The sequence below is a fragment of the Choloepus didactylus genome, chromosome 14 (genome assembly GCF_015220235.1).
Source record: "Choloepus didactylus isolate mChoDid1 chromosome 14, mChoDid1.pri, whole genome shotgun sequence".
NCBI classification, from domain to species: domain Eukaryota; kingdom Metazoa; phylum Chordata; class Mammalia; order Pilosa; family Megalonychidae; genus Choloepus; species Choloepus didactylus.
In genome coordinates this window covers 85,490,940-85,517,213 of record NC_051320.1, presented here as the reverse complement: position 1 = coordinate 85,517,213, position 26,274 = coordinate 85,490,940, and the positions used below count along the sequence as shown (strand labels likewise).

General features: G+C 45.1%; 1 protein-coding gene across 6 annotated transcripts in view; it reads left to right on the top strand.

The window, feature by feature from the left end:
- ASAP1 (ArfGAP with SH3 domain, ankyrin repeat and PH domain 1) overlaps positions 1-25,735 on the top strand; it is a 377,838-nt gene extending 352,103 nt beyond the window's left edge. For all 6 annotated transcript variants that reach the window (XM_037802373.1, XM_037802371.1, XM_037802368.1 and 3 more), the window contains 5 exons: positions 7,223-7,292; positions 9,822-9,880; positions 18,586-19,085; positions 20,973-21,095; positions 23,678-25,735. In XM_037802373.1, the coding sequence (XP_037658301.1) occupies positions 7,223-7,292; positions 9,822-9,880; positions 18,586-19,085; positions 20,973-21,095; positions 23,678-23,752 (827 nt within the window). In that variant the 3' untranslated portion in view covers positions 23,753-25,735. The remainder of the gene's footprint in view (positions 1-7,222; positions 7,293-9,821; positions 9,881-18,585; positions 19,086-20,972; positions 21,096-23,677) is intronic.
- Positions 25,736-26,274: the final 539 nt, after the last annotated feature.

Below are 26,274 nucleotides of genomic sequence, written 5' to 3'. Positions count from 1 at the left end.
ACCCTGCTACAGGACGTATCTATCATACTAGTGTACATCAAGTTCCCAGACTATGTTCTTTCCTCTCAAATCTGAGCCTTTGCTCATAGCATGCCCTCAACCTGGAATATTCTTCCCTCCACCACTTTGTGTTAATGCTTAATCATCCTTAAACATCTTCTCTGTGACTTGCTTACAAGACCCCTCTGGTCCAGACATTACCCCATTCCCACTCTTTGTTCCCCTGTGGCATAGGGTTTATCCCAGTGGCTCTGTTTGTTTATCTGTCTTTCCCCTGCAAGATGAAATCTTTAAGAGGGTGTGTGCTACTTCTCTTTCAGTAAGAGCAAAGGGTGCTGGTGTCACATTGCCTGGATTCTCATCCCATCCCTACCATCTGGTAGCCCTGTACTTTCAGCAAGTATCTTCGAATTGTTCTCCAGCTGTAAAATGGGGCTAGTACCTATATTGTGCTTAGGGTCATTGTGAGAATTAAAAGAGAAAGACACATAAAGCATAGAGCCTGGAACACAGAAAGCACTCGACAAAGGTTAGCTGCTGTTACCATTATTTGCAGCCTAGTGTTTTGCTGGAGGATAGATGGCAGACAGGCTTGGAAATCTGCATAAGTTTTCTGAGGCTGCTGTAACAAATTACCACAAACTTGATGGCTTCAAAGAACAGAAATTTATTCTCTCTCACTACAAAGGCCAGAATCCAAAAATTTGCCAGGACTGTACTCCCTTTGGGGACTCTGGAGAATCTGTTTCTTGCCTCCATGGTCACAGTACCTTCTGCTCTCTGTTTTCTCAGTGCTCAGTCCCCTTTCCTTTCTATTTAGGTCTCACCCAGGTAATCTAGGGTAACCGCCTCATCCCAAGAATCTTTAACTTAATTACGTCTACAAAGACTCTTTTTCCAAATAAGGTAACATTTACAAGTTCCAGGGATTGGGACTTCATATCTTTGGGTGGCCATTATGCAGTCTGCTACAGTCTGCCCTCTGGCCGTCAAAGATCCACGTCCATCCCACATGCAACATTCACCCCATCTCAACATCCATGAAAGTCTCAACCCCCTTTATTGGCCATTTTTCTTTTTAATCTTCAGAGAAGGTACCAGCTAGCATGTAGCTACCAATGTACTCCTGCCCCCAACTGTGGCTGGGATTTCCTTCTCACAAATACAGAAGGGAAATTTGGGGATTGTGATTATTGTCAGAAGCTCACACTTCTTTCCTAAATGTAAGGAAAGCAATCTGGATGAACCGCTTGATCTGAAGAATCAAACTTGTGACATAGGCAAGACCTGAGGCTTCCTGCTGGTTATTAGCCTCCACCCCCATTCTGTTCAGAGGCCACCTGTTCACACCACTCCTTTGTTACACCTGGCAGTCACACTAACCATCTGCATAGTTAAAATTCTCATCACCGCCACGACTTACCTGAAGCACAGCAGCCTCTTTCATCAGACAGGAGGAAATTTCCATCTGTCAGGTTCTGAAACTTGTACCCTTTGTTGGTTCTCCCAACGTATTTCTGGTTCTGGTCTCGGGCGCACCTCTAGCATTCAGCTCATTTGCACAGGAGCCATAACTGACAGGTCCTGGCTCCACTAATGATCGTACTTTTCTCTGTGCTGATTGTCAGTCCTGCCTGATCCTTCATGCTGGCCTCAGTGATTCTATTCTATGAGGAGGGAGCCCTTTCCAAATAGATTTGTATTAAAAGCAGAGTTTTAGATTATGCTAGTAACTAACAGTTCCCCCAAAGTAAAAGGAGTGGTTTATTAGTTTACAAACCAGAGTCCAGTATAGATAGGTGGCATGTTCAACTTTTCAAGGTCATAAGCTCATAAGAGATAGAGCCAAGAGTGTTTTATGGAAGCTATAGAACTTGAGTTGGGTCTTGGAAGGTGAGTAGAAAGGCAGGAGGAAATAAATGAGGTTATTGACTTTGATGCATTTGTAAGAATATTGGGCCAGAGCTTTGTAACCTTTAATACATCTACTTCACAGAGGCCACGCTTCCTCCATTACAAGGGCTCTGTCTTTCTACCTCCCAAATTCCATTTTGTACCTTCATGAATTCCTGATACAGGTGGCTAGCCTGCAAGAAAAAAGGGAATGCCATTCTTGATTATTAAGAATCTATATATAGAAGGCTTCATATGTAAAATTTAACAGGTTAACATTTATACATGCTCTTGCAGTGTGCCAGGCATTGTGTCTTTACATGTGTCTTTATCTTATCTAATTCATAACAGTCCCTCAGAGTAGAAGGGTTATAACCTCACCTTGAAGGATAAGGACACCTATTGTTAAATGACTTGCTCAAGGCCTCAGAGCTGGTACATGGGGAGCCACAATTCAACCCCAGCCGGGGAGCCCCGAGAGCCCTGATGGCACAGGCTGAGGCAGTCGAGTGATCCCATTGACCTTGCCTTCTGTTCAGCAGTTGTTTCTTTGCCTCTGAAGCTCAGACATGGGGAAGGCATTCCACTTGGCACAGGTAGCCCAGAAAGCAGGAGCTCCCCGCCTGGCTGTGGTTCATCTTCCACCTGCAGTGCCAAGCCCTGGTGTGCAGCTGCAGCTTTGCCCAGGTGTGGAGGGCCACCCTGCAGAGCCACAATGTCCACAGTACCCAAAGTAGCCCAGGCGTCATGTTACCCAAGTCCTACTACTGTGAATTCAGCCGTCTGTCTCAGAAGACTCCTAAGGCAGGCTTTTGATAAGAAAATAAATAGGCCTTTGGGCAGATTCGGGTTTTGTGGGGACATCATGATTTTCAGGTGGCATTTCATTAAACCTCCCCTTAAAACAGAGCAGCACATAAATTTAAATAAAATTAATAAGGAAATGAGGGCAAAGGAGAATAAAGGCAGCAAAGTAAAATAACATCCACAAGTGTAATCTCTCCTCAAAATGCATATCCTAAGGTCATGGACAGTGGCTGGAAGTGGACTCTGCAGTTCATATGAGTAAGATCAAAGAAAAAAAAAATACTTCTACCTTCTAGTTCATGGTGGCCATACCATTAACTGTTCTCACACTCAAGATTTTAATAATTAATACCTGAAAGCAGTTTTCCCTGAGACCTCCGTCCTTTGGAATACATTCAGGGAAGTTTCTGCATAGCACATTGTGGTAATCCATCATGTACACTGAACAGACATTCTAGAAGCCTGAGTTGTGATCTGGGTTCTACCAGTCCTTAGCTTAGTGACCTCTGGGAAATCACACACACAGTCCTTATCTTTGGCCACTGGACTTAAAATTGTATAAACTTTTTTTTTTTAATGTAGAAGAGATAAGGGATGTAAAACTATATCACAAATTGATTGATTTCTCATATTTCACAGCTGGGACTTTACGGTGAAAAGACCCAATATTTGAAATGTGTCCTCTGAGGCATGCACATCTATTTACTGAAAGTAGCACTGGCTTATGAAAGAGCCTTTGGATAGAAATAATTTTATTCCTTTTTCTTCAGTTTCCCAGTATAATTTTCATGTCAGCTGCTCCCTCCTCCCTCCCACCACCCCCACCCCATCTTCCATTGAGTTCTGGAAATAATATCTACTACTGTTTTAGATTGTTTCCATGTAGCAGGTACTGTGCTTGCTTTTCAAACATTCTGTTCTTGTATTTGGCCCTCAGAACCATCCTATAGCATAGGGACTGCCATCATCCCTAGTTTACTGATGCGGAAATAGAAGCCTGGAGAAGTCAGATGACTTGCCTAAGATCGCAAAACCAGTCACTTCAGAGCTGGTATTTAAGCCCATTTCTGATTCCAAGGCAATGCACATATCCACTACTCGGGAAGAATCCTGGAGCCCTTGTGCCTTCACTGCTGGGCTAATGCACATATCCACTATTCGGGAAGAATCCTGGAGCCCTTGTGCCTTCACTGCTGGGCTAATGCCCTCCTGTGTTTCAACAGACACTTGGCCCACAGCTTCTGAGCTGTAGGAAGTGCCCTAGAATCTTGGCCCCAACTTCTTCAGTTGCCTGCCCAGCACCTTTTTCTGTTTGCAGCTGTCTTATACACATCTGTACGATTTGCCAGGATCCTTTTCTGAATGGCCAGGCAAGAGCAAAAAAGGATCAATCCGCTTCCATGTTTTTGTTCTTCACTCTCATCCCTCCAATAATAGCCTATTTTCGGAATCTTTTCTAAGCCACACTTTTCTTCCCAGGCACAACAGGTGGTCTTTGCCTAGCTAAGAGAATGATGGGATTCCTGTCCAGCAGACTGCAGGTGACCACAGGTGACCTGGGTAGGAGTGTGAGAAATCGAGGAAGCGTGGACAGAGAAACTGACGAGCCCTCACTGCTGTCCCTGTCTTTCATCTGCAGGCACGTGCGGACTGCTCTGTGCTGAGGCGAGTCCCAGAAATGAACAAGGCAGAGGCCCTGCCTTTGAGGGGCTCACACACTGAATAATAAATCATCATCGTTTGTTACATTCCATCAAAAAGCTAGGAATAATAATAATTACCATTTGTATAATGCTTCCTGGGGACCAACACTGTGCCCAGCACTTCGTACTTTATCTTCTTTAATGCTCATAAACTGTTTAGTGTAGGGGGTATTGTTATTCTTCCTGTTTTATCGATGAGGAAACTAACTTGTAGAGTAAGCAGTTTAATCAAAAGCCATACCCACTGGTCAACAGTAGAACGGGAATTCAAGCCCAGGCTTGTTCAGCTCCAAAATCTGCTGCCTTAGCCATTCTGTTTCTGTGACTAAGAGTTGGACTCACAAGGAGGAGGAAGTGATCGAATCTGAGTAGGGAAGAATGCTAGGAAGTGACTTTGGAGATGTTCTTTGAAGGTTGCATAGGAATTCACCAACAGTAGGAGGGGACGGGAATTCCAAGTGGACAGAACAGAAGGGGCAGAGCTACAGAGGCATAAAAACACAGATTGTCTTTGGAGAATGGAACGTTACTTTGAGTGGCCAGAGAGGACAGCTGAATGAACATGCTGGGCATTTGGGTCTGTGGGTAGTGGGCAGCAGTGTCTGGTATGACAGAAGGGTGGGTGGCCACAAGCAGGGCCCGGGGGCTTTGAAGCCTTGATGGTCTCATATTCACAGACTCATGCACAAGTGGATTAAGAATCGTTGGTTTGGAATGTTTGCTACCTAACAAGGGAATTAGCAGGGGCAAAGTTTATTCCCCAAACATAGAACTCTCTTTCACATTTGATTGTTATGACTCAACTTAAGTCTGAAGGTGTGAGATTTGATATCCAACCCTGGAGATTCAGCATTGAGTATGGTTCTGAAAATAAATCATAGCTCAAGAGAATTTAGTAAGAGGTCACCAAGGAAGCTTTTGAATATTAAATTTGTGGGCTCATGGAAATGTATTGATGATTAGAAGAAGTATCTTATTAAAATTGAACAAAACTAAATTTGAAAGTCTTTGACCCTGGTAACCTCAGGTTATCTTGTTTCTTCTTGCAATGATGTTCCAAGAGTTACAGAACATTCTGTCCAGAGGGGTCACAGCTAAACTTAATAATCTGGCAACCTCTCTCTGTTTAGTAGTCCTCTCCTCACCCGCCTCCCTCCCACAGAGTTGAGAGGTCATAGAAGTGGAAGTTCAGATTACAGACCTAGAGGCAGGCCCTTGGCTTCAGATCCCCAGTCTGACCCTTACCAGCTACTTGACCTTGGGCAAGTTCCTTTACCTCCCTGTGTGCTTCTTCATGTATAAAGTAGGGGGTAGCTACATTACCTGTTTCATAAGCATAATTAGCATAAGGTACTTAGATCAGTATCTTACAGACTTGATAAATGGTAGTTCTTATTATGAAGGTAACAGTGGCATCATGCTGGGCAATGAAGAACCCTTAGACTTGTGGGCAGGACTCCTAAGGACATCGTTTAGCCATGGATGCTGTAGCCTTCATTCACCTCACTTGGTTTTCTTGTCTTTAAAGTACAGATAATGATACCAAGCTTTCAGGTTGTGAGGAAGAATGGGAGGATGGATGTAAAAGCATTTGTACAACTCTTGATGCTGTTGAGCACGTACGTCTTGTAGTGGCGAATAGGTATAGTCTTTTTTAGACCCTTGTCCTCTTCATCTACCCTCCCATTTCTGAGCCTCCTCAGCCAGCCCCTTCCTGGCCAGCTGGAAGGATTGTGGGATTCTGAATGGGAGTGGTCAGGGGGAAGGTGGCTGCTCAAGGAGGAGAACACTAGGAGTTTCCAGAGCAATCATTGGAAGGGCAGGCAAGGAAATGAACCACAGCCACAGATAACTGTGTCCCTCAGATTCCAGAAGATTCCTTCCAGGTACCCAGCAGCTTGGGACCCCAGGACTGCCCTGCATTTCTCCCACCATGGAATGGGTCACTGAATAGCCCACTCTAATTCAAACCAGCCTTTTTACCTTCTCCTGGACAAAGCATACTTATTCCATCTCTATGCCTCTCCTCTTGTTTTGCTGCTCCCTGTTAGAAAGTTCCTCTCCCTGCTCAGATGCCATGTCCTCCAAAGAATATTCTCTGCCCCCTCTTCTCAGTTAGATTTTTAGACACTATTTCCTCTTCATTCTCACAGGAACCACTCTATTCTCCATTCATATTTCATATTATTGGTATAGTTAGTTACATCTCTGTCTCCCAGGCTAGATCATAAACTCTGCAAGAGCAATTACAGCATTTTATTTGCTTTTCTGTCTCCTCCTGTTCTGCATTCATGCTTTGCATGTAATAGATACTTAATAATGTTAATGTTTGAATAAAAGAGTGATGAGTAAGTGACAGAGGACCTTGCCCAGCAGTAACCGGTATCGCTGCCCTGCTAAATAGTGTTCATGTGCATGTACACAAATACAACTTGTAAGTTGTGTTTCTGCTGAGTTGGTTAGTCTCCTGGCATGGGGACCTCTGGGTGAACTTAATTTTACTATTCTTTCCCTGTCTCCAAGCAAAGGACAAGCTCCTGAGCCAGTGAGGCATCACCAAGATCATACCATCTCAGAGAGCCAGCTGCTCACTTCTTTGATTTGCCTTTACTAGCAATAAATACACTGTCAAAGCCCAAAACGTAGTTAGTTTTGTTTTGTTTCAGTGCTGGAAATGCATACTGTCCTGGGTCAGGTCTCATAAATAAATTCCTTTCTGGAACCTGAGAGATGCCTGCTCTGTTTGTCAAATCTGTATATCCCCATGTTCCTTTTCCCTGTCTGAAGATGCAACTTTTTACATTAGATTTTCCCCATAGGTAATGACGTGGGTCCATCCTCTTCAAGTAAGACAACAAACAAGTTTGAGGGATTGTCTCAGCAATCAAGGTAAGCCACCTGAGCACATCTGTTTCTTACTGGGCTGATGATTGCAAAGGCTAGACTTAGAGAATTGCTTTTAGTGACCTTCCCAGTACACTCCAGGTATGGTGTGCCGACCAGGGCTGCAGCATGGTGAGAAAATGTTTACTCCCTATTTATATAAGCATCTTTCTACTGAGCAGCAACAAACAGTTCTCAGTTGGTACCAGTCCACAGACCTTGCTTTTGAGTAGCATGGCCCTCCTTCCTGCACTTTATAGGCAGGAAGGAACTTCACTCACTTCCCTAGTGATCACAAATTCATTCAGTGGTCTTTAAAAAAATTCCTGTCCGAGTGAGTTTTTCTTCTTATATTTAAGTAAGTAATTTTGTTTTATTACTCTTCTCTCCTGACTCCTTTTTGCCGAGTTAGGAATGAAAAGATACTCTCAAGGAAATCTGATAGCCCAGAGAGTTTCAAACCTAAAAATATGACTGTTTTCAAGATTTTTTATCCTGGGCTGAAAGCAGTTCCTTTCTTTTTTCTCCCTTCACTAGGATCAGGTACTTGGGAACATCCTCTCTGGGCAATATTTATTCAATACCAATTGAAAGTGTTCTCTCCAGATATGTGAGCCAAGATAAGGACACAGAGAGCCACTTCCAGACCCAAACCTCAGGGAGAAGGGGTCAGCAGGTGCATGTGTGGATTGCTTTCCATCCAGTCAAAGATGAAAGAACAAAATTCTCATTTCTTTCAATACTCTTTGAAAACAGGTCCAGTTATTATTATCCTCAGTTTTATGGATGAGGAAAGTGAAGCCCAGAGGGGTTAGGTCATGGGCAGAGGTCCCACAGTTGTAAGTGACAGAGCTGGCACTCCAGACTCCAGGACCCCACAGCCATATCTTTCATTTGTTGCTTAGCCTTCCTTAGGGATAGAGCTGGCACTTGACCCCCATGGTTTTCCAGACTCCACAACCCTACAGCCCTGCCTTTCATTCACCTCTTAGTCCTCCTTCAATCAGGGGACTCTTTAGAACGGAAGTTCTGGTGGCAGTCTTCCAGAGTAGGGATAAATGTGTTTTAAATAGAATCAGGTTGATTGTAAACTGGAACCACTTGGTGATTCATTGCGTTTTCAGCCTCCCACACATGCACACTCTTGTGTGCACACACAGAGCACCACCAGCAGCCTCGTGTTCATTTCTAAAAGCAAGGAGCCCAGGTCAAGCACATGCAACATCAGTCCAGGGGATTCTGTGCAAGGCATTTCTGAAACTCTAGACCTTTGCTTTAGTCACTTTGTTAGGAAGAACCATCATGTTGACCTCAGTAATTGGCAGATGCACTTCCCTGAAAAGATGCTGAGACAGGACATTAGGAAAACACACTTCAAAATGCTTTAAACAAAATTCTCTCACATTTACAGTTTCTAGTTTAGTGATGGCTCTATCTCAATGTAGCCTGGAGGTTAGTGGATTTCAAGTGAGCTGAGAAAACAATAATTAAGACCAAGGGTGATTTGAGAACCAGGAAAAAGCAACAGGGGATGCATCTCTCTCATCTCCTTTCTTTGACTCTTTTTTTGTTTAGTTGCTTTGGTTTCTCCTTTTCTTAAAAAAGATGCAGTTGAGATAGAAAGGAGGGGGGAAAAAACACAAATTTTAGAACATCAGAGAACAGAAAAAAAGAAGTGAGATATTAAAGAAGGTTCTGGGCAGATACAGCTCAGGCGCTTGGCTGTTACTGCTTTTCAGGTGTTCAGTGCTTTTAAGCTATCCTGAGAATAGTTCAAACCTCTAATAAAGGAAAATAGTGGATCCAAACTAATAGATGCCGCAGCACAGCACACGGACATTTGTGGTGGTGGCAGGAGGTGGCAATTAACACTTGATTATTCAGACATGGTCTTGGCCTTGTCCTTCCATGCACTTGGGCATTCTCCCCACCCCCACCCCCACCCCCGACTCATTTACAAATCCACCAGAAAGGTTTTGGAAAAGATCAGGGAAAGACGGGAGATCTGAGAACCCAACTGTTTCTTTGGTGTAATGGAGGTAGTAAGTAAGAGCTTTGGAGTCAAAAAGAACAAGGTTTGAATTTTTAGTTCCACCACTCACCAGCCATGTACTATCTATAAGTCATTTAAACTCCACACACTTCTCTTTCCTTATCTGAAAATTGGGATGACAGGGGCGACTTTATGGGATCTCATGAGATGAGTTGCCTCCAGGTAATAGGAATAATTAACATAGGGGTCATGATTTACAGTGTGCTAAGTGCTTTCCTAAACATTATTACCTCTGGAAAAAGTTGTGAAGAGGTGGAGGGGGGTGGGTAGGCTTTATCATTAAGAGGTGTATTTTTTTATTTTCACCCTTTCCCAGCCAGACAAACCTTGAATTATGGAAAATCAACTATAATATTTTGCTAAAGGAATTTTGAGAGGATTCTTTTGATACTTTAGTAAAGTCTTTTGATTTCCTGGGATAATATGTCACTACTGATATTGCAGCCCTTTTAGATCCTAAATGATTCTTATTTATTAATTAGCACCAGTTCTGCAAAGACTGCCCTTGGCCCAAGAGTTCTTCCTAAACTACCTCAGAAAGGTAAGATTTGTCTTTTTCATATTCTCTTGGAATTAAAGTGTCATTACACCCTCCAAGGGGACAGGCATCTTTGTCTCTTTTGGTTACTGATGTATCCCAAGTGCCTCAAGTCACACCTGGCATGTAGTAGGTGTCCAATATTTGTTAGAGGAAGAAAGGTATTTATAAACTCAATCTGTGGTCAGCAAAACAGGATACTTTCTCTCTAAAGAACACAGTACTTGTTTAAAAGTCATAGTCCTAATATCCCTGTGTACCACTCTCTCTCCTTTTGTAAACATAATCAGAGAGAGGTGGGAACAAAGACCAGCTCTACCACTTACTAGCTGTGTGACCTTAGGCAAGTAGCTTAGAAAGTTCACGAAGCCTCATCTGCAAAATGAGGAAAATAATACCTAGTTCATAAGGTTTCATAAGGACAAAATGAGATCATGCTTCCGAAAGCCCCTGACAAGTGGGTGGCAAAGAAATACTTCCCTGGGATGGCATCTGTAGTGCTAAGTAGAGACACCCATGCTCTGTGGAGTACAAGAAAGCAGTGTCTATAAATGCTGCTTCTTTGCCAAGCAAAGACACTCAGCTCTTTGACCAAATTTCCTTTAATCCTGAACAAGCTTTTCATTTGTAAGACCAAAATTTCAGTCTTCTTACTTAAACTAATGCTAATACTCCCATTCTTTTGTTGCATTGCTTTTGCCTGAGAGAAGTTGCAAAACACCTTCAGCCGCCTTGGTTCCTTTGATCCTCACATGACCCTCCCAGGCTGGCAGGTCTCATATTAGACACAGACTGAGGTTCAGGAACGTCAGGTGGCAGCTCCGCAGCCTTTCAGTGGTGGCAGCAAGACTGGAGCCCACCACACTTTTAACCCCAGCCCAGTGCCCTGGTGCCCACTTTGAGTAGAGGTGTGGATGTTGAGATGTTGAAATTCACCACTGTCCAGAGTTCGTCCGTAAAGTGCCACATCTGGAAGAGCATTGCCTGGGTGGGCCAAGCTCCTCTGTAGTAAGATGAGGACAGTCCCAGATGACTGCCAGTTCACTCTCTGTGGAATAGAAAGGACAGCTTCTCCTGGATTTAGTGAGTCTTTATCTAGAATTGTTTTTCTTTTAACCTCTGCGTGGAGGGCTGTCCTGATTTCAGAGACGTTTGAGATGAGTTTCCCAGGCATGTTCCCCCTTATCTGTAATCTGCCTGATTGATCCCTGTTTTGTTCACCTCATAAATTACACGTTACCATTTAATCCATTCTGCCAGCCTTTCCAGCTCACTTCCTCTTGCACCCAAACTCCAACAATCCTTGTCCCCATTGGAATGTATCCTGGATGCTACCACCTTTTTTGCTATCCTTCATTCCTTCCCTCCTAACCAAACCTCATTCTTTCACTAAAATCCGTCCTTACATTCTCCCTCAACTTCCTCATCCCTCTTTGGTTTTATTTCTACACACTTGGCTGCTGTGCCTGCAACTGCACAACCGAATGTGGCCAAGGAAGATAGTCATGACAACTGCCTCGACTTTAAATCCATGACCACTAACCTCAAGCGGTCCTTGAGCACTGCTCAGAAATCCCACTACATTTCCTTGATGCATTCACCCGCTGCTCTCCTAGACCACAATTTCACACCTCTCTTTTCTCCTCAAACCTCCACCCTCTCATCCTCATCCCCAGTCTCCACTGAGGACTCTGCTTTGGTTTTCTTGGTAAGTCAAGGCGTAAGCCCTCTGCCTCCCACTCCCACACGCACCAGCCTGTCTGCCCTTGGCACGCAGGAAGCCATGGTCTGAAGGTAGGCCCTGCGCTGAATCTGGGGCAGGTTATAGATAAGGCAGGCAGTGCTGGGAAACGTGATCCCTGCGCAGAGACACCCTCCAGCCCACACGGCTGCCATCTTGACCCTTCTCCCTGCAACTACCACCCTGTGTCTCTTCTCCAGTTCTTTCTCTGTGTGTGTCTGAGTGTGTGTGTGTGTGTGTGTGTGTGTGTGTGTTTTACTATTTGAAATTCCCCATAATAAACATATACAGAAATAGAATAAAATAATACAGCCACCTCCATCCCACCCAGATGTTCATCCCCCATCTTCAACTACTAATAGGTCATAGCTCATCGTTTCATGTTTCCCTGTCCACCCACCCCAATATTATTCTGTAAAAATCCCAGATAGTGAATCATTTCATCCATGTGCCAATGCCATTATTATCATATCTGAAACCACAAAAATTCCTTAATCTCAAATATCTAGTGTGTGAATTTCTGTCTCATACATGCCTTTTTTTTTCCCCTACAATTGGCTTGTTTTAATCAGGATCAAAATGAGGTTCACACATTACAGTTGTCAATATATCTCTGACGTTTCTTAAACTAAAGGTTCTCTTGAATCTCTCTTTTTCTAGAAATAAATTTGCTGAAGAAACTAAATTATTTGTTCTATAGATTGATCCAGTCTGAATTTTGCTAGTTGTGCCCCAGGTAGTCATTTAACATGTTCCTCTGTCCTCTGTATTTCCTGTCACTTGCACATTGGATCTAGAGGCCTGTTCCATACAGGTTCAGGGTTTTGGCAAAACCGCATCCGAGGTGGTGGCGTGCTCTTCTGTCGAGAGGCGCGTACCCTCTTTTGTCTCTTCCTGTCGGTTCACGACCGTCAGTGCTCAGAGCCTCGAGCCCCGTCCCTTCCTCCATCCTCTCTTAGAACCGCTCCCTCAGCCCCTTGGCCAGTTAACCACCCAGTCCTTGTCTTCCTCGGCTTGCCTGCAGCTTGGGCACAGTTGATTGCTCTCTCCTCCTTGAGGCGCCATTCTCTCCGTTCTTACTGCACTGACCGTTCCTTCTCAGCCTCCTTTACTGGTTCCTCATCTCCTTAGCCTCCAAATGCTGGAAGTCACAGATCTATGCTGAATCTGCTGCCTCTGCCCTCTGCTCCCATAGCCTTACATCCACCTTGCCTTCCCCGCTTGTATGTCTCCAGTCCAAACCTCCCTCCATACTCAACAGCCCTGTCCTTCAGCTAGTGAGCATCTCCGCTTGCTTGAGGACATACTCCTCGTTCTCCTCTCCAGCTTGTTTCTCCCGTGTTCCCCACCAGTGAGAGACACGGCCCTCCTCGCAGGTACTCAGGCCTAAAGGCTGACAGATGAGCTAATGCCTCCCTTTCTCACGCACGGCACATCCCGTGTTTCCACAGACGCTGCTGGCCCTGCCTCGGTGTGTCCTCAGTCTAGCCACTCCTCGCCTTGTCCACCACCATCACACTGGTCTGATTACTGTTGTCTCCTTCCTGCTCCGCCTGCTCGCACTGTGTCCCAAACCCTCCATCGGTTCCCTGCCGCACCCAGAATTGGCCTCCAGTTCCTTGGTGATCTGAACCCTGTAACCATCACCCCTGCCTCGGGGACTTCGCAGTTGCTCTTCCTCTGCCTGGGCTGTCTTCACCTCAAATGTCAGCATGGCTAGCACCCTTATTTCCCGCGTTGATTTTGCTCGTATTTCGCCATATTTGAGAGGCCTTTCTGACCACCGTATTTATAAGCCACTCTCCCCCTCCATACACCCAGCACTCCTTTCTCCCTTCCCTACTCAGCTACCCTCTCACCTCTGATTAACTCTGTTTACTCCTCAGCCTCCCTGGAATGTGAGCTCCCAGAGGGCAGGAACCAGGTCTGCTCTGTCCTTAGTGCCTGGAGAGTTAACAGTGGCTGAGTGGGCACCCTCTCCCTCTCGGGTCTGAGCCGTTCCCAGGCTAGCAGTCAGCATCCCTCCCTCACCGTAACTTACATGGGCCCCGTAAGCGCTGGTTCTTTGCCTGGAAAATGGGGGTGATGGTGTCAACCTGGCAAACGTGTTGGGAAGATTAAGCAGCATAAGGAAGCAGGACTCAGTAAGGGCAACCTCCTCTCCCTGCCTGCCTGGTGGCCCCCTCTCATCACATCCCTAGGCACACATGCACTGAGACCCTGGCCCTGGAGAGACCGCCCTAGAGGGCTTCCGGCTGGTGCTGCAGTGAGGTGGCTCCACAGCCAGGCGTGGTCCCTGAGGGCCTGGCCCTGGGCTGGGCCTCAGGGAGATGGTGGTGGCAGTGAGCGCTTTGATTTGTGATTGGGGAAGCCTCTTGTGGCCAGACAGGCCTCTGCTCCCATATGCTTCTCCCCCCATGCAACTACCAGGGGCCCCGGCATTTACTGGGCACCCAACATGAGTCGGGCACTTGCCTTTTTTCATCTCATAAAATCATCTCCATCCCCTTGTGAAGTATAAATGTTACTGTCCACAGTTTTTATGAGAAAACTGAGGCTCAGTGGGTTAAAAAACTTGCTCCAGCTCACACAGTTATTAAGCAGGAGAGCGTCGAGCTGGAGGCTGTGTCTCAGCCTCAGTACTCCTAAAGCCAACACGTTACTTTTTCCTTCATTGGCTCATTCATGTGTTCCAGGCGATGTCTAGGTGTGGGGACCCAACAGTGTAAAAGCCACAGCCTCTGCCCTCACAGGACTCTCTGTCTAGGTGGGAACCCCTCTGCCAGCAAGGGAGAGACCATCACCTGAGGCTTTGGGCGAAGGGAAGGCTGAAGGCAGTGCACAGGGGAGAGAGGGGCAGCCCGCCTGGCACTCCAGACCCGAGAACCGGGGAGCTCACTCGCCTGATGATTTGGCCCTGTGTAGACTGTGGCAGCAACTGTCAAACCACTGGACTTTCCTTCCTGGGTGCCACATGGGTCTGTTTCTGTTCATCCTCCGCTCGAGGCAGGCAGTGTCAGCGATGTGTAGAGGGGAGGCTGCAACGCTCTCCCTCCCCTCCCCATGGCGTCCGCCTGCTCCACTTTTACATCCACTGTGTCCTGGCCAGGCTGCCCTCTTTTCCCTCCCAAACGTCACCCATTTTTCTTTTCACCTTTTGGATACTTTTAAAATTTTTCAGCCATAAAATGAAGTGAAGTACCAGTACATGCTACAACATGGATGAACTTTGAAGACATCATGTTGAGTGAAATAAGCCAGACAAAAAAGGACAAATGTAGTATGATTTCTCTTATACTTACACTAAGCAAATTCACAGAGATGGAAAACAGGTGTGGTAGGAGAGGGAAATGGGGAGTTATTTCTAAATGAGTATGAGTTTTAGTTTAGGATGATGAAAATCATCTGGACATAGTGGTGAAAGTGTTTTTTTTAAAGAGGGCTAATTAAAGCTTCTGCCAAAGACAGACTGCTACAATAGAGCCATTTTTAAAATTCATTTTTCAGGTAAAAAGCAATATTATAGAGACATTCAAGACCTTTTTTAAAATGATATAGCAACCCACAACACTACTCCTATAATACAATTTCCTAAGCCCTTCCAAGAACACGTTTTCCTATTTTCATATTGAAAGTCTTATTACATCCTGCTTTCTTCCACTTAGCCTTTCAGCATAATAGTTTTTCATGTGTTCATGAAATTCAAACACTGCCCAGGCCGCATACGGTTCCCTTAAGAGGAGTGCCATTGTTTACTCAGCAGCCCCCCTTATTGGGAATTTGGGCTGGAAGTTTGCAGTTAACATCTTCACACAGGGCTTTCTGCTCCACTTCTACCTCATCCTCCTCAGTTACATTCTTGGAGTCAGTCTCAGGAATGGAATTATGATGACAAAAGTTAAAACATGCACTAGGCCCCACTGCTGGACCAAGTAGTTTATCCGTTTGCTTTCCAGCCAGTCCGCGTTGCACTGTAATCCTCCCAGCACTGACTAATTTTGGTAGGAGAAGGGTGGCACTTGGGATTTTCTTTCTTTCTCTCTTTTTCCACTTTTTGGGAAAAGCTTGCTTGTCTGCCCTTCAGAGTGTAAGAATGCTTTTTACAAAGGCTCTGTCATTGGAAAGGGGAAAAAAAACTAGCTTGGAAAAAAAATAGCCAAAGGTTGGACAAGCTCCTATAGGAAAGCCTATCTCCTATTTGTTTGTTTTATTACAAAAGTAATACATATATATGATGGAAGATTTGAAAAATACAGATGAGCAAAAAGAAGAACATGTAAACCTACTTGAAGTCCTATCACCCAAGATAACCAATTTGTAATATCCTTTCAGTCTTTTTGCTGTGCCTTTATTTAAAAGAAAAAAATATAACAAGTATTAACTTCTCCTGGCTGTGTAGTATTATGGTGAATGACACTGTGATGTGTTCCGCAGGTCTCCTCCTCTTACACATTCAGGCGGTTTGCCATTTTTTCATTATCAACAGTGCTGAGCTGAACACTCTAGCACAGACATCTTGGGGCATGTCTCTGATCTTTTTTTTATTAGGATAAATTCCTACAATGAGAATTGCGGGGGTTTGGGTTTTTATATTTTGAGGTTTGGATGCACAGCACTTACTCTCAGTTTGTTCCCCCATGAGCGTGGCTCACATATGGCTCTGCTTGCTGGGCCCTAGCAAGGCCTTTCCAGCCCCGGTGACTCAGGAATCCGCCAGCGTTCCCCCATTACTGCCACCACAGACTGGAATCTGATTGGCCTAATTAAACTCTAGGAGCCAGGCCACAATGGCTGATGCCCAAGGGCTACCCTTGAATTTGATTTCCTTAAAAAGGGATGTGACTGGGCAGGCTAGGAGCAGACACATCCCAAGTACAGCTTGTGACCGATTACAACGCTGGGGATTCTCTTTCCTTCTTTTTTTTTTTTTTCCTTCTTTTTCTAACTTTAAGAATGTCTCTCTGAATATGTTGTATTTTTCGGATAAAATCTATAGTTTGATTCACCCCAGGTGTCTGAGTCAGCTGTTTCCTCACTTAATGCATGTTATGTGGTTAGCCCCTCTGATAGTGCAAAAGTGACTAAAAAATGAGTCCTGACCGCATGGAGCCCTGTCTAACAACAGTGATAATAATGCTCGAGCCCTGCCTAACAACAGTGATAATAATATTTGTGTAATTCTTACAGCCTGCCAAGTCCAATCAGTAAATTCTTTCACGTATTTACTTATGTGATCCTCATGACAACCCTTATGGAGACTATAGGGTTAGTGATGAGGAAGGTGAGGCACAGAGAGGTTGTGCTCCCCCCCCCCCCGGGCCACACAGCTAGTAATTGGTAGCACTACAATTAGAGACTTGAGACGTGTCAACTAATATATTACTTTAGCATCCCAGGTGTTACAGTAAAGAGCTATAGAAAAAACTTTACCAACACTTAAACAAATTGTAGCATACCCAAGCTGTGGAGTGCTCTGTAGCCATTAAAGAGAATAAGGAGAGACTGGCTTAGAAAATCTCCAAAACATATTAAATAGAAGAAAAGACCAAGTCACAGACAATATATGTTTTATAAATCCCATTTAGGGTTTTTTAAAAAGATACATTGATGAGCCATGTGTGCATTTCCTAATAAATAGGTAAAAGATAAAGGAATCACCCAGATTTAACAGAGGTTATTTCAAAGGTCAGGGGAGGGAAGGTATGGTGAGGGGAGAAACATTTACCCTTTGTCTCATGTATTGCATGATTCGTACAAAATGGGAGATAAATTATGATAGGGCTAAACATGGAATAGAATGCAACATTTAAAAGTCTGTACTAGTAAAGAATTTTTTATAACATGGCAAATACTCTTCTTAAAATGTTTTATAGGTAAAAGCAGGATAAAAGTTATATCTATAGAAAATATTTTTAAAGAGTCAAGAAGGAATTATGCCAAATGGCTACATTTAGGTGGTAAACTTGTGGGAAAGTTTTTTTTAACTGTACTCTCCAATTTTCTATAATCTGTTTTTGTTATGTGTATAGTTTGTTTTTTCATTCTGGATTAGTTTGGACATCCTATTCTGCGGTCGCAGTTGATTCGTCGGGGTGGGGGTGGCGGCCGGTTGCTAAATCCTAGGCTCTCAGGATTGCTTGGAGGGTACCGGCGGCGGGGGCTCTTTCCCGGAGGCGAGGGCGAGGCGGGGGACTTGGCCAGGTCCCCGGCGGGGTGGCGTGCAAAGTATGGAGGGCGGCGAGAAAGGAACAGGCGGGACACGTTTCTTTTTAGGGTGAAGAAACCAAGAGAGAGAGAGAGAGAGCTTTATTAGGGGAGAGTACAAGCTTATATCGGGCGTTTAGAGGGCGGGGTAGCTGTAGAGGTTAAAGGCTTGGATTGGTTCTGAGAGGGCGCGGAGGTTGATTGAAAAGGGGCGAGAGTTGCTCCGGTAACGGTGTCTGGCAACAATGTATGCGCACTGGTGGTAATGGGAGTTGCACTGGCAACGGGGAGTGTCCGGGCAAGATAAGGGGGTGGGGAAAAGGCGGTTCCCTCCGGCAAGCCTCCCCTAACACTGGTATTTTGGGTGAGGAAATGGGGCCTGCCTCCGGCCTCACTTTCCCAGGCCCGGGGGGCTGCGGAGGGCGCTGTCGCCCGTGCCCACCACCCTCCCCAGGGGCTGATCAGGTCCCCCAGCCCAGGCCCGCCAAGTTGAAGCACGTAATCAGTGTCCCGCACTATTCTTACATCATTGGGGCATAAAATCTGATGAATTGCAACGTGGATGCTTGCTGGGCTTCAAACTTTTACCTTTCTAAAAACAGGCAGCCTGGGCGTGGCCCCTCAGCTCTCGAGCTGCTCACTTTCCATCAGTTCCCTGCAAGGTGATTGTGCCTCTTTAAGATGGCTGTGACAAGAGGAAAGCAGCTCTTCCCTATCTTGTATTCTGTTCCAATGATTCCCTCTTTGTGATTGCTTCTCTCAGTGGCACTAAGGAAGACAGAAATCAGCCATCATCTCTCCCTAGACAAAGCCAACATCCCACCGGAAATCTTTCCTAAATCGTCACAGTTGGCAGAGTTACCACAGAAACCACCACCTGGAGATCTGCCCCCAAAGCCCACAGAACTGGCAGCCAAGCCCCAAATTGGAGATTTGCCACCCAAGCCAGGGGAACTGCCCCCCAAGCCACAGTTGGGTGACCTGCCACCCAAACCCCAGCTCTCAGACTTGCCCCCCAAGCCACAGGTGAAGGACCTGCCCCCCAAACCACAGCTTGGAGACATGCTGGCAAAATCCCAGGCTGGAGATGTCTCGCCCAAGGCTCAGCAGCCTCCAGAGCTCTCTCAGAAGTCACACCCTGTGGATTTTTCCCCAAATGTGCTCTCCAGAGACGCCACCCCAAAGCAAGCCTCAGAAGACTCCAACGACCTCACTCCCACCCTACCAGAGACGCCTGTGCCACTGCCCAGAAAAATCAATACGGTGAGTGGGCGCCAAGTTTCTAGGTCTTAGGAGCCTCAGCCAGATTGTTAAAGTTGGCAGGTAAGTATAGCAGGAACTTGCTCACCTACCTGCTGTATTTCCATACTTTGGATAAAGCATTCTAGTGGAGTAGACCCTAGTGGCTAAGGGCACAGACTTTGAATTCCGGCACACAGGCTGCAAGAGCTGGCCTTGGTGCACACCAGAGCTGTGAGACCTTGGCAGGTTACATCCTCTGAGCCTAATTTCCTCATATTCCAAAAGGGGCCAAAATACCCACTTACCTCATGGGTGATTAAATGCAATGACAAGTGAACAGCATGTAACTGGCCCTTAGTGAACACTCAGCAAGTGGCAGCTGTTACCTAGAAATCTTGAAGATGAACCTTTCCCTTTTTCTAAGGTCACCAGAAATCAGTTTCCCTTTTAGGGCTCTGAGTATCTCCTAAGTCGGTGCATCTCACCATGTCTTCCCAGAGGAATTGGAGGCAGAGCCCCAAGACATGTCCACAACTGTAAAATTATGTTGAAGTTTCACATTCTATCATTTTCATGAAATGATTTCTACTCATATCAATTTTATTTTAATTTAAGAGTAATCTTTTTCCCAAAATCTTTGTGGAAACTTTTCTCTGGGAAGATGTGTTCTGTCTACCTGCCCACTTCTGTACCCACTCCCTCCCAGGGTTGAGGAGCAGTTAAAGGGGGAACACCAAAGGCCTCCCATTGTACTGGACAGGCTCACTTACATTCATATTTTATTCAAAATCAATATTCCAATAAAATGTCTCATCAATACTAAAGGAAAGGGTAAGAAATATAAAAGCCATGGGTTTGAGACTGCCCTGCTTAGTACAGTCGAAGCTGTTGAGACTCGTGAGGGAAATCGCTCACATCTCCCCAGCACCGCACACGGCCTTGCCAGCCTGGGTGCATGCAGAACGCCACCTCGTGCTACATGCTTTCCAGTTGTTCCATTTCGTTTAATCCTCCCATTACAAATTATACCATGTCCTGGGCTTTCTCAGTTGCTCACAGAGTCATAGGTGAGCAAATTAAACTCTCCCTCTGCCCCACTTCTGCCAGGCTTCCAGACCCCCGTCACCACCCCCAGAAGGGAGCTACTGAAGGGAGCTGGTGTCATCAGGGTGATTAAGGGTGACCCAAAACCTTTAGCAGTAGCTTGCTTTTTTTGTTACTAATTATTTAATTCACCAGGTGGTAAAATATCCTTTATAAGGTGATTCCCCTATTTACAGCTCCCTACCTGCAAAGATCAGGAAGTCCACTGAATAAAAGCCCAAGTCAAATCTGCTCAAAAATTAAAACTTTTTTGAGAACTGCATAGCATCCCATGAATCCTCACAAACCCAGGCTAATTGTGTTGTGTTTAACCAGCATGTTCTGACTTGGTAGTTTGCATGAGGGGACTAAGAAATGTGTTTATGCTGCACATTTCAATGTGCAGAAACTGCACATTTTGCTTTACATCATGTTTCCCCAAACCATTTTTAGACTCTGCTGTCATTTCTGCAAGCTGTTGTGCATGGGGGAGGGCAGAGTGCTCTGTGTTTTTTGGTGAGGCTGAATTTTGACTGCTACCCATATTACTTGTTTTCTGATGAAAATTCAGTGATGCTGGCTCGTGAACGCAGGGCACTTAACCTGCTGCTACGGGGGGAGAAAGGCACTTGTCGTGTCTAGAGAACACACAATGCACGGAGCGTCTGGCAGACCTGCTTTTCCAAAACCCCTCACCTTTGAGGAGATTGAGGATCTGCAGGGTTAAGTCACTTGCCCAGGGTCACCCCGCTGCTAAATAAAATTCTCTGTTCTTTTTCCCCTTCAGTCTGTTCTTTCAGCTAAAGCCCAATTTCTTTATTTAAGGGGAAAAGTAAAGTAAGACGAGTGAAGACCATTTACGACTGCCAGGCAGACAATGATGACGAGCTCACGTTCATCGAGGGGGAGGTGATCGTTGTCACGGGGGAAGAGGACCAGGAGTGGTGGGTACGTATGAGTAGCCGTTCCTCAGGCATTCAGAGAGCAGCCCCGTGCAGAGTCTGCAGACACAGCCCTGAGGAAGAGTGCACCCCTCGGGCACAAGGGTCCTGCCAGTTGCCTCACTTTTCCTTGGGTATCTTTTTTGTCCCTACTATTACATGGGATGGCCCAGGAGGCACTTTGAAGTAGGGTCAAGAGAAGTCACACTTGCCCACGCATTGCCCATGTTACCTCCAACAGCCTGGGGAGGTGCAAGTGTTTTCTAGTTTTTCAGATGCAAAACTAAAGCTCAAGAAAGTTAAGTGTGTTGCCTGGGGCCACAAAGCCTAGTAAGCAGGAAAAGTCAAGGCTCCAAATCAGGTCTGACCTCAAAGCCTGTGTCTTGCCCACCATCCCACTGTCCCCAGGCTCGGGGTCAGAAGGCCTGAGTTCCAGCTCACTCGGCTGTTTACCAGTACACGTGCCTTAGGCACAATTGTTGAGCCATTCTGCAGTTCTCGTCTCATAAAATGGGGCCATGATACCTTCCTCAAGTGGTTTTAGGAGAAGATAAAGGAGAATATATATATGAAAACTCCTTTATGTTAAAACTTGCTACCCAGGTGTCAGAAAAGAATGGCCTCATTCTCCTCCCCACAGTGGCTGTTTGGAGATCAAAAGTCCTTATAAATTCCCCACATCAGGAAGGCAAGTCCACCTCTGTGGCACCCTGAGCACCCCTTGCCCAAGGAGACCCAGTTCGGTCTGCCATGAAAGAGACCTCTGGTTCTGAGTCGGACCAACAGAACCTGCTAATGCCCAGAAACATGCATGTGTGCACACACGCACACAAGCACATATGTGTGCACTCACACTCATAGGCCTTTGGCATTTCTTCCTTTAAGCCTAAACAGTGACTGAATTCTTGATCACAGATACAGGGACTTTCCTTGGGCTGAAGCAGTGGTTCTCAGCCAGGGACACTTGTTCCCCCAGGGGACAGTCAGCAATATCTGGAGACAAATTGTCAGGGCTGGGTAGGGTGGGTGCTACTGTCACTGGTGGGTCCGGGATGCTGCTAAACATCCTGCAATGTACAGGACAGCCCTCATGGCAAAGGATTATCCAGCCCTGGATGTCCGTGGTTTTCACGTTGAGAGAGCCTGGACTAAAGTGATAGGACAACTTTCTTCTCTCTGGAACCAGAGTTGAGCCTGTTAGAGCCCAGCTTAGATGAAGGAAAAGGAGGTAGACTCGCAAGTGGAATAAACCTTACAGTTTGAGTCACTTACTAGCTCTGTGGCCTTGGTTAAAACATAGCCCTTCTGCAAGCCTCGGTTTCATCTGAAAGCTGCGACATGATTAATCCTACCTCAGAAGGATGTCTAAGAAATCACTTGGTAATAGGTTATATCTTTATGATCAAGCAGTGTTCAAGTTCTTTGCTAAGAAATCAGTGACTCCAGCAGAGGCTCCTGAGTAAAGAAGTAGAAACTTTTCACTGGCATCTCTGACGTCATAGGGGAACTTCTGTGTGCCATCGGCACATCTGCCAAGCCAGATGGAAAAATAATGCCTCATGTTCTACAGTTATGTGTGATTTATAAAGCCCTCTCATGTGCACGATCCCGTTAGCTGCATGCTGAGACCCTGTGAGGTGGGTAGGTTGGGGCCTACCAGTGTCTCCACTTCGCAGACGAGAACACTGGTGTGCAGCAGCCCAGGTGACCCCCTCCTCCCCCCAAAGTCACAGGTGTGGTAAATGAAGGATGTACTCCCCCCACCCCCCACCGTGGGCTGGACACTCAGCTGTTGCTCTACCCACACTCCTGCACTGCAGGTACGTACTTAATGGAGGGAGAAGGAGAGCTGACCAGGCCCGGCAGTTTCTATCCCATCTCAAAACCGCCCTCCTCTCTGTGTATTTGTCATTTGAAGCTAATAGGCATGTCTTGTTATTCTTTCCATGGAAAGATCATGATATGATTCTCTTTAATGTAAGCAGTACTGATCTAATTGAGATAACTAGGAAATTTTGATAGGTAACCATGACTTAAAGACTTAAAGGCGATAAAATTGCCACAGGGCCACCATCAAACTCCTTTTTCCCATAAACAACCAGAAAACAAAAATTTGGTACATAGCAGCCTGTGCCACATATTTTTTTGTGCTTTTTTGTTTTGTTTTGTTTTGTTTTAATGTAATCTCAGGATAAACCTGGGAAGAGGGGATGTTTAGCCCCATTTTATGCTTAAGAAGTTAGCGAGTTTTGTCTAAGGTGACCCAGCTGGGAAGGCAGTGGATTAAATTGGAAAGGAAGATGGACTCTAGGGGCGGAGGCTCAAGTCAGAACTCAGGAGGTTGGTCCACCTGGAGGATAAGAATATCCACCTCATGGGGCTGCCGTGCAGGTGAGAGGAGTCTAGGTACAAGTGCTGGGCCTTCTGGAAGTTCTGTCGTCTGTTGTTGTGTTGCTATGGCATTGTGATTAGCTCTCAAGTCTGCAGGGGAGTGCGGGAAGCCTGGGGCTCCAGCCAGGTGGCCAGTGCTTTCCCCCGCTGGGCCTCACGGGGTTGCCTCCCCACCTGAGGACTCTCTTCTCTCCACAGATCGGGCACATCGAAGGACAGCCTGAGAGGAAGGGGGTCTTTCCTGTGTCCTTTGTTCACATCCTTTCCGACTAGCAGGAAGCAGAACCTTGCAACAGTCCACATCCTTCATGCCGACCGCTGCCTCCATGTAACCCTGTGCACAGTGTGTATATAGCTGCTGTTACAGATTAAGGAACTCATGTAAGGGCCACCTCAGGAGGTGAATATAGTATGTCTTGTAAATATCCTGTGGTATTCTGCCTTCGCCAGTATTATGGTAGCCTTGGAACCCAGTGCGCCTTACTGGTTTGCCAAAGCCATCCTTGGCATCTAGCACTTACATCTCTATCTATGCCATTTTCAAGCAAACAAACTGAAACAGGAGCATATGAACTGCTGGCTTTGCAAATGGAAGGGGTCTCCAGCAACTGTTAAAAGGCATAGAATTGACTGTTCCCAACAATGCAGTATTCTCAGTTGTGTTACTGAAAATGCAACATTAGCAAAGAGGTGAGTTCTGTTTTCCAGGTGAAACTTTTAGCTCCATGACAGACCAGCCTGTAGTTATCTGTGTACACAGTTTACAGCTAGAAAAACCTACTTTGGTATTTATTACAGAAAAGTGCTCAGATAAATGTAAGTGTTATTCCTTCAGCAAAATATTCATTGACCCAAACTCTTGGTGGCATTTGGCAAATGCACACAGCCTCATGCAAGTTTCGAAAGTGGATTTTTACTGTCTTATGATGATGAGTGCCCTGAGATATTACCTCATTATGCAAAGATAACATATCCTTCATAACTATTTTGACAAAAAGTTTAAAACGCCTGATGAAGTTCAACTTTCAGGAACCAAGGACTGCCAGAAAATATTAGCCTCTACGTTATGCATGCATTTAGAAGCTTACCTGAAATCTGCCTTTTATAAAGGAATAGTATGGATGAGTTGAACTGTACATTTTTTAAACTTGATCAACATTAAAGCAGAAATTATAAGGTTGCAACGATACTTGTTTCTGGTCAGTCATTTGGCTTTCTCTATAGTCTGAACTTACGTATCATATTACAAATAAGCATCCTTCAAGTGTGTTGAAACATATGATGAGTCAATTTTAAATTATTTTCTTGGTTTTGTTGTTGGATAAATTTTAACTTTTAAAAGGTCATTCAAGAAGATGACGAATTTAAGATTCAGCCCTTCACACTGTCTCCGCACTGTAGAACCCAGGTGCCAAAACCAACCTTTTTTTGCTCCCATGATCTTTATTACATCACAATTGTAGATAAATTTTCCATTCTTAAGCTCATCCAATAAACATGTCACCTTTAAGTCAATTCATAACCAAGTTTTTGAACGCTGCTATGGATTGCACTGTGAAAAAAAAATACTCTTTGCTGCAATGAGTCTCTCCCTCTCGATTTTCTTTTCACCCCAGCTGTGTCTGTCAGACCATCCACATCGTCATGAAGATCTCAGCCTTCTTACATCTGCCTGAGTTTGGGAAATGAAAACAGTCGCCTCGCTCCACAGTCACTGGGACTGTTCTCTGATTCCCAGGCTCATGCATCCTTCTGGCATTACATTTGCTAAAACTGCTATTTTGGCAACAGCACAGAAAATGAATATTTTTGAGCAGATAATCTTGGCAGCAAGTAAGAAGTGTTCATTTTACAGAAGCACAACTCCCAACCAAACCTTTGAGGAAAAGCCCTCTTTAGTAGAGTTGCAGTGCTCTGTGAATATTGAGTTCTGCATGAGTGGTTATGTTGAAAACTTTGAATAACCACGTCACACGTAAACCTTGCATGACAGACCTGCACAGTATTTTACCAGCTGTTACTGGAAAGGGATTTTAAGCAACTGCTGCCTCAGTGTCGTGACAAATGTGAATCCCCACACCAAGGTGACACACAGGCATCAGCTGCCCCGCTGGTGGGCAGTGGATGGGCTCGCAGCCACGCTGGTGTCAGGCTTGGGCCTGTGGTTTGTTTACACATTACAAGTTACATTAAAGAATTTTTCGTTTTTGTGGCCTAGAGTGTTTTCAGCTGATCTCAAAATAAAGTGGTTTAAAACAATTTTTAAAAACTAGATGTGAGAAAGTACATAGAGTCAATGTCTTTTTCCTGTTTTTAGCAACTTAACACGCAAACATATTTTTTAATACTCTCTTTCCCCCTTCTGGTTTGTTTTTGTTTTCCATCAGGAATTTGAGTTCTTGCTAATCTGGCTTACTGTGGAACATAGGAATGGAATAGAAATACCTTTGGCGATCTTGGTCAAGTTTAAATCTGATGTTGTTCCTAAACTCAGTGAGCCACTCTCTGCAATTTTGTACATGATAAAGAGTATTTTGAAGGTATGGAACTTTATGGAAAAAAAGTAGCTAATTAGTTCTTTACTCCCCATCCCAAGTGGAAAGTTATGTTCTGCAAATAGTGCGTGTCTTATTTTACTGTTGAACAGCAATTGCTATTTATTTTTCTATTGCCTTGAACTTCAACATGTATAGGAATCCTGTAGTGCCACCAGTTAAATTCCAAATCCTCATCTGGATGTTGAGAGCAAACATCAGTACACTTGTCCTTCCACATGTATTTAATGTGACAGTTTT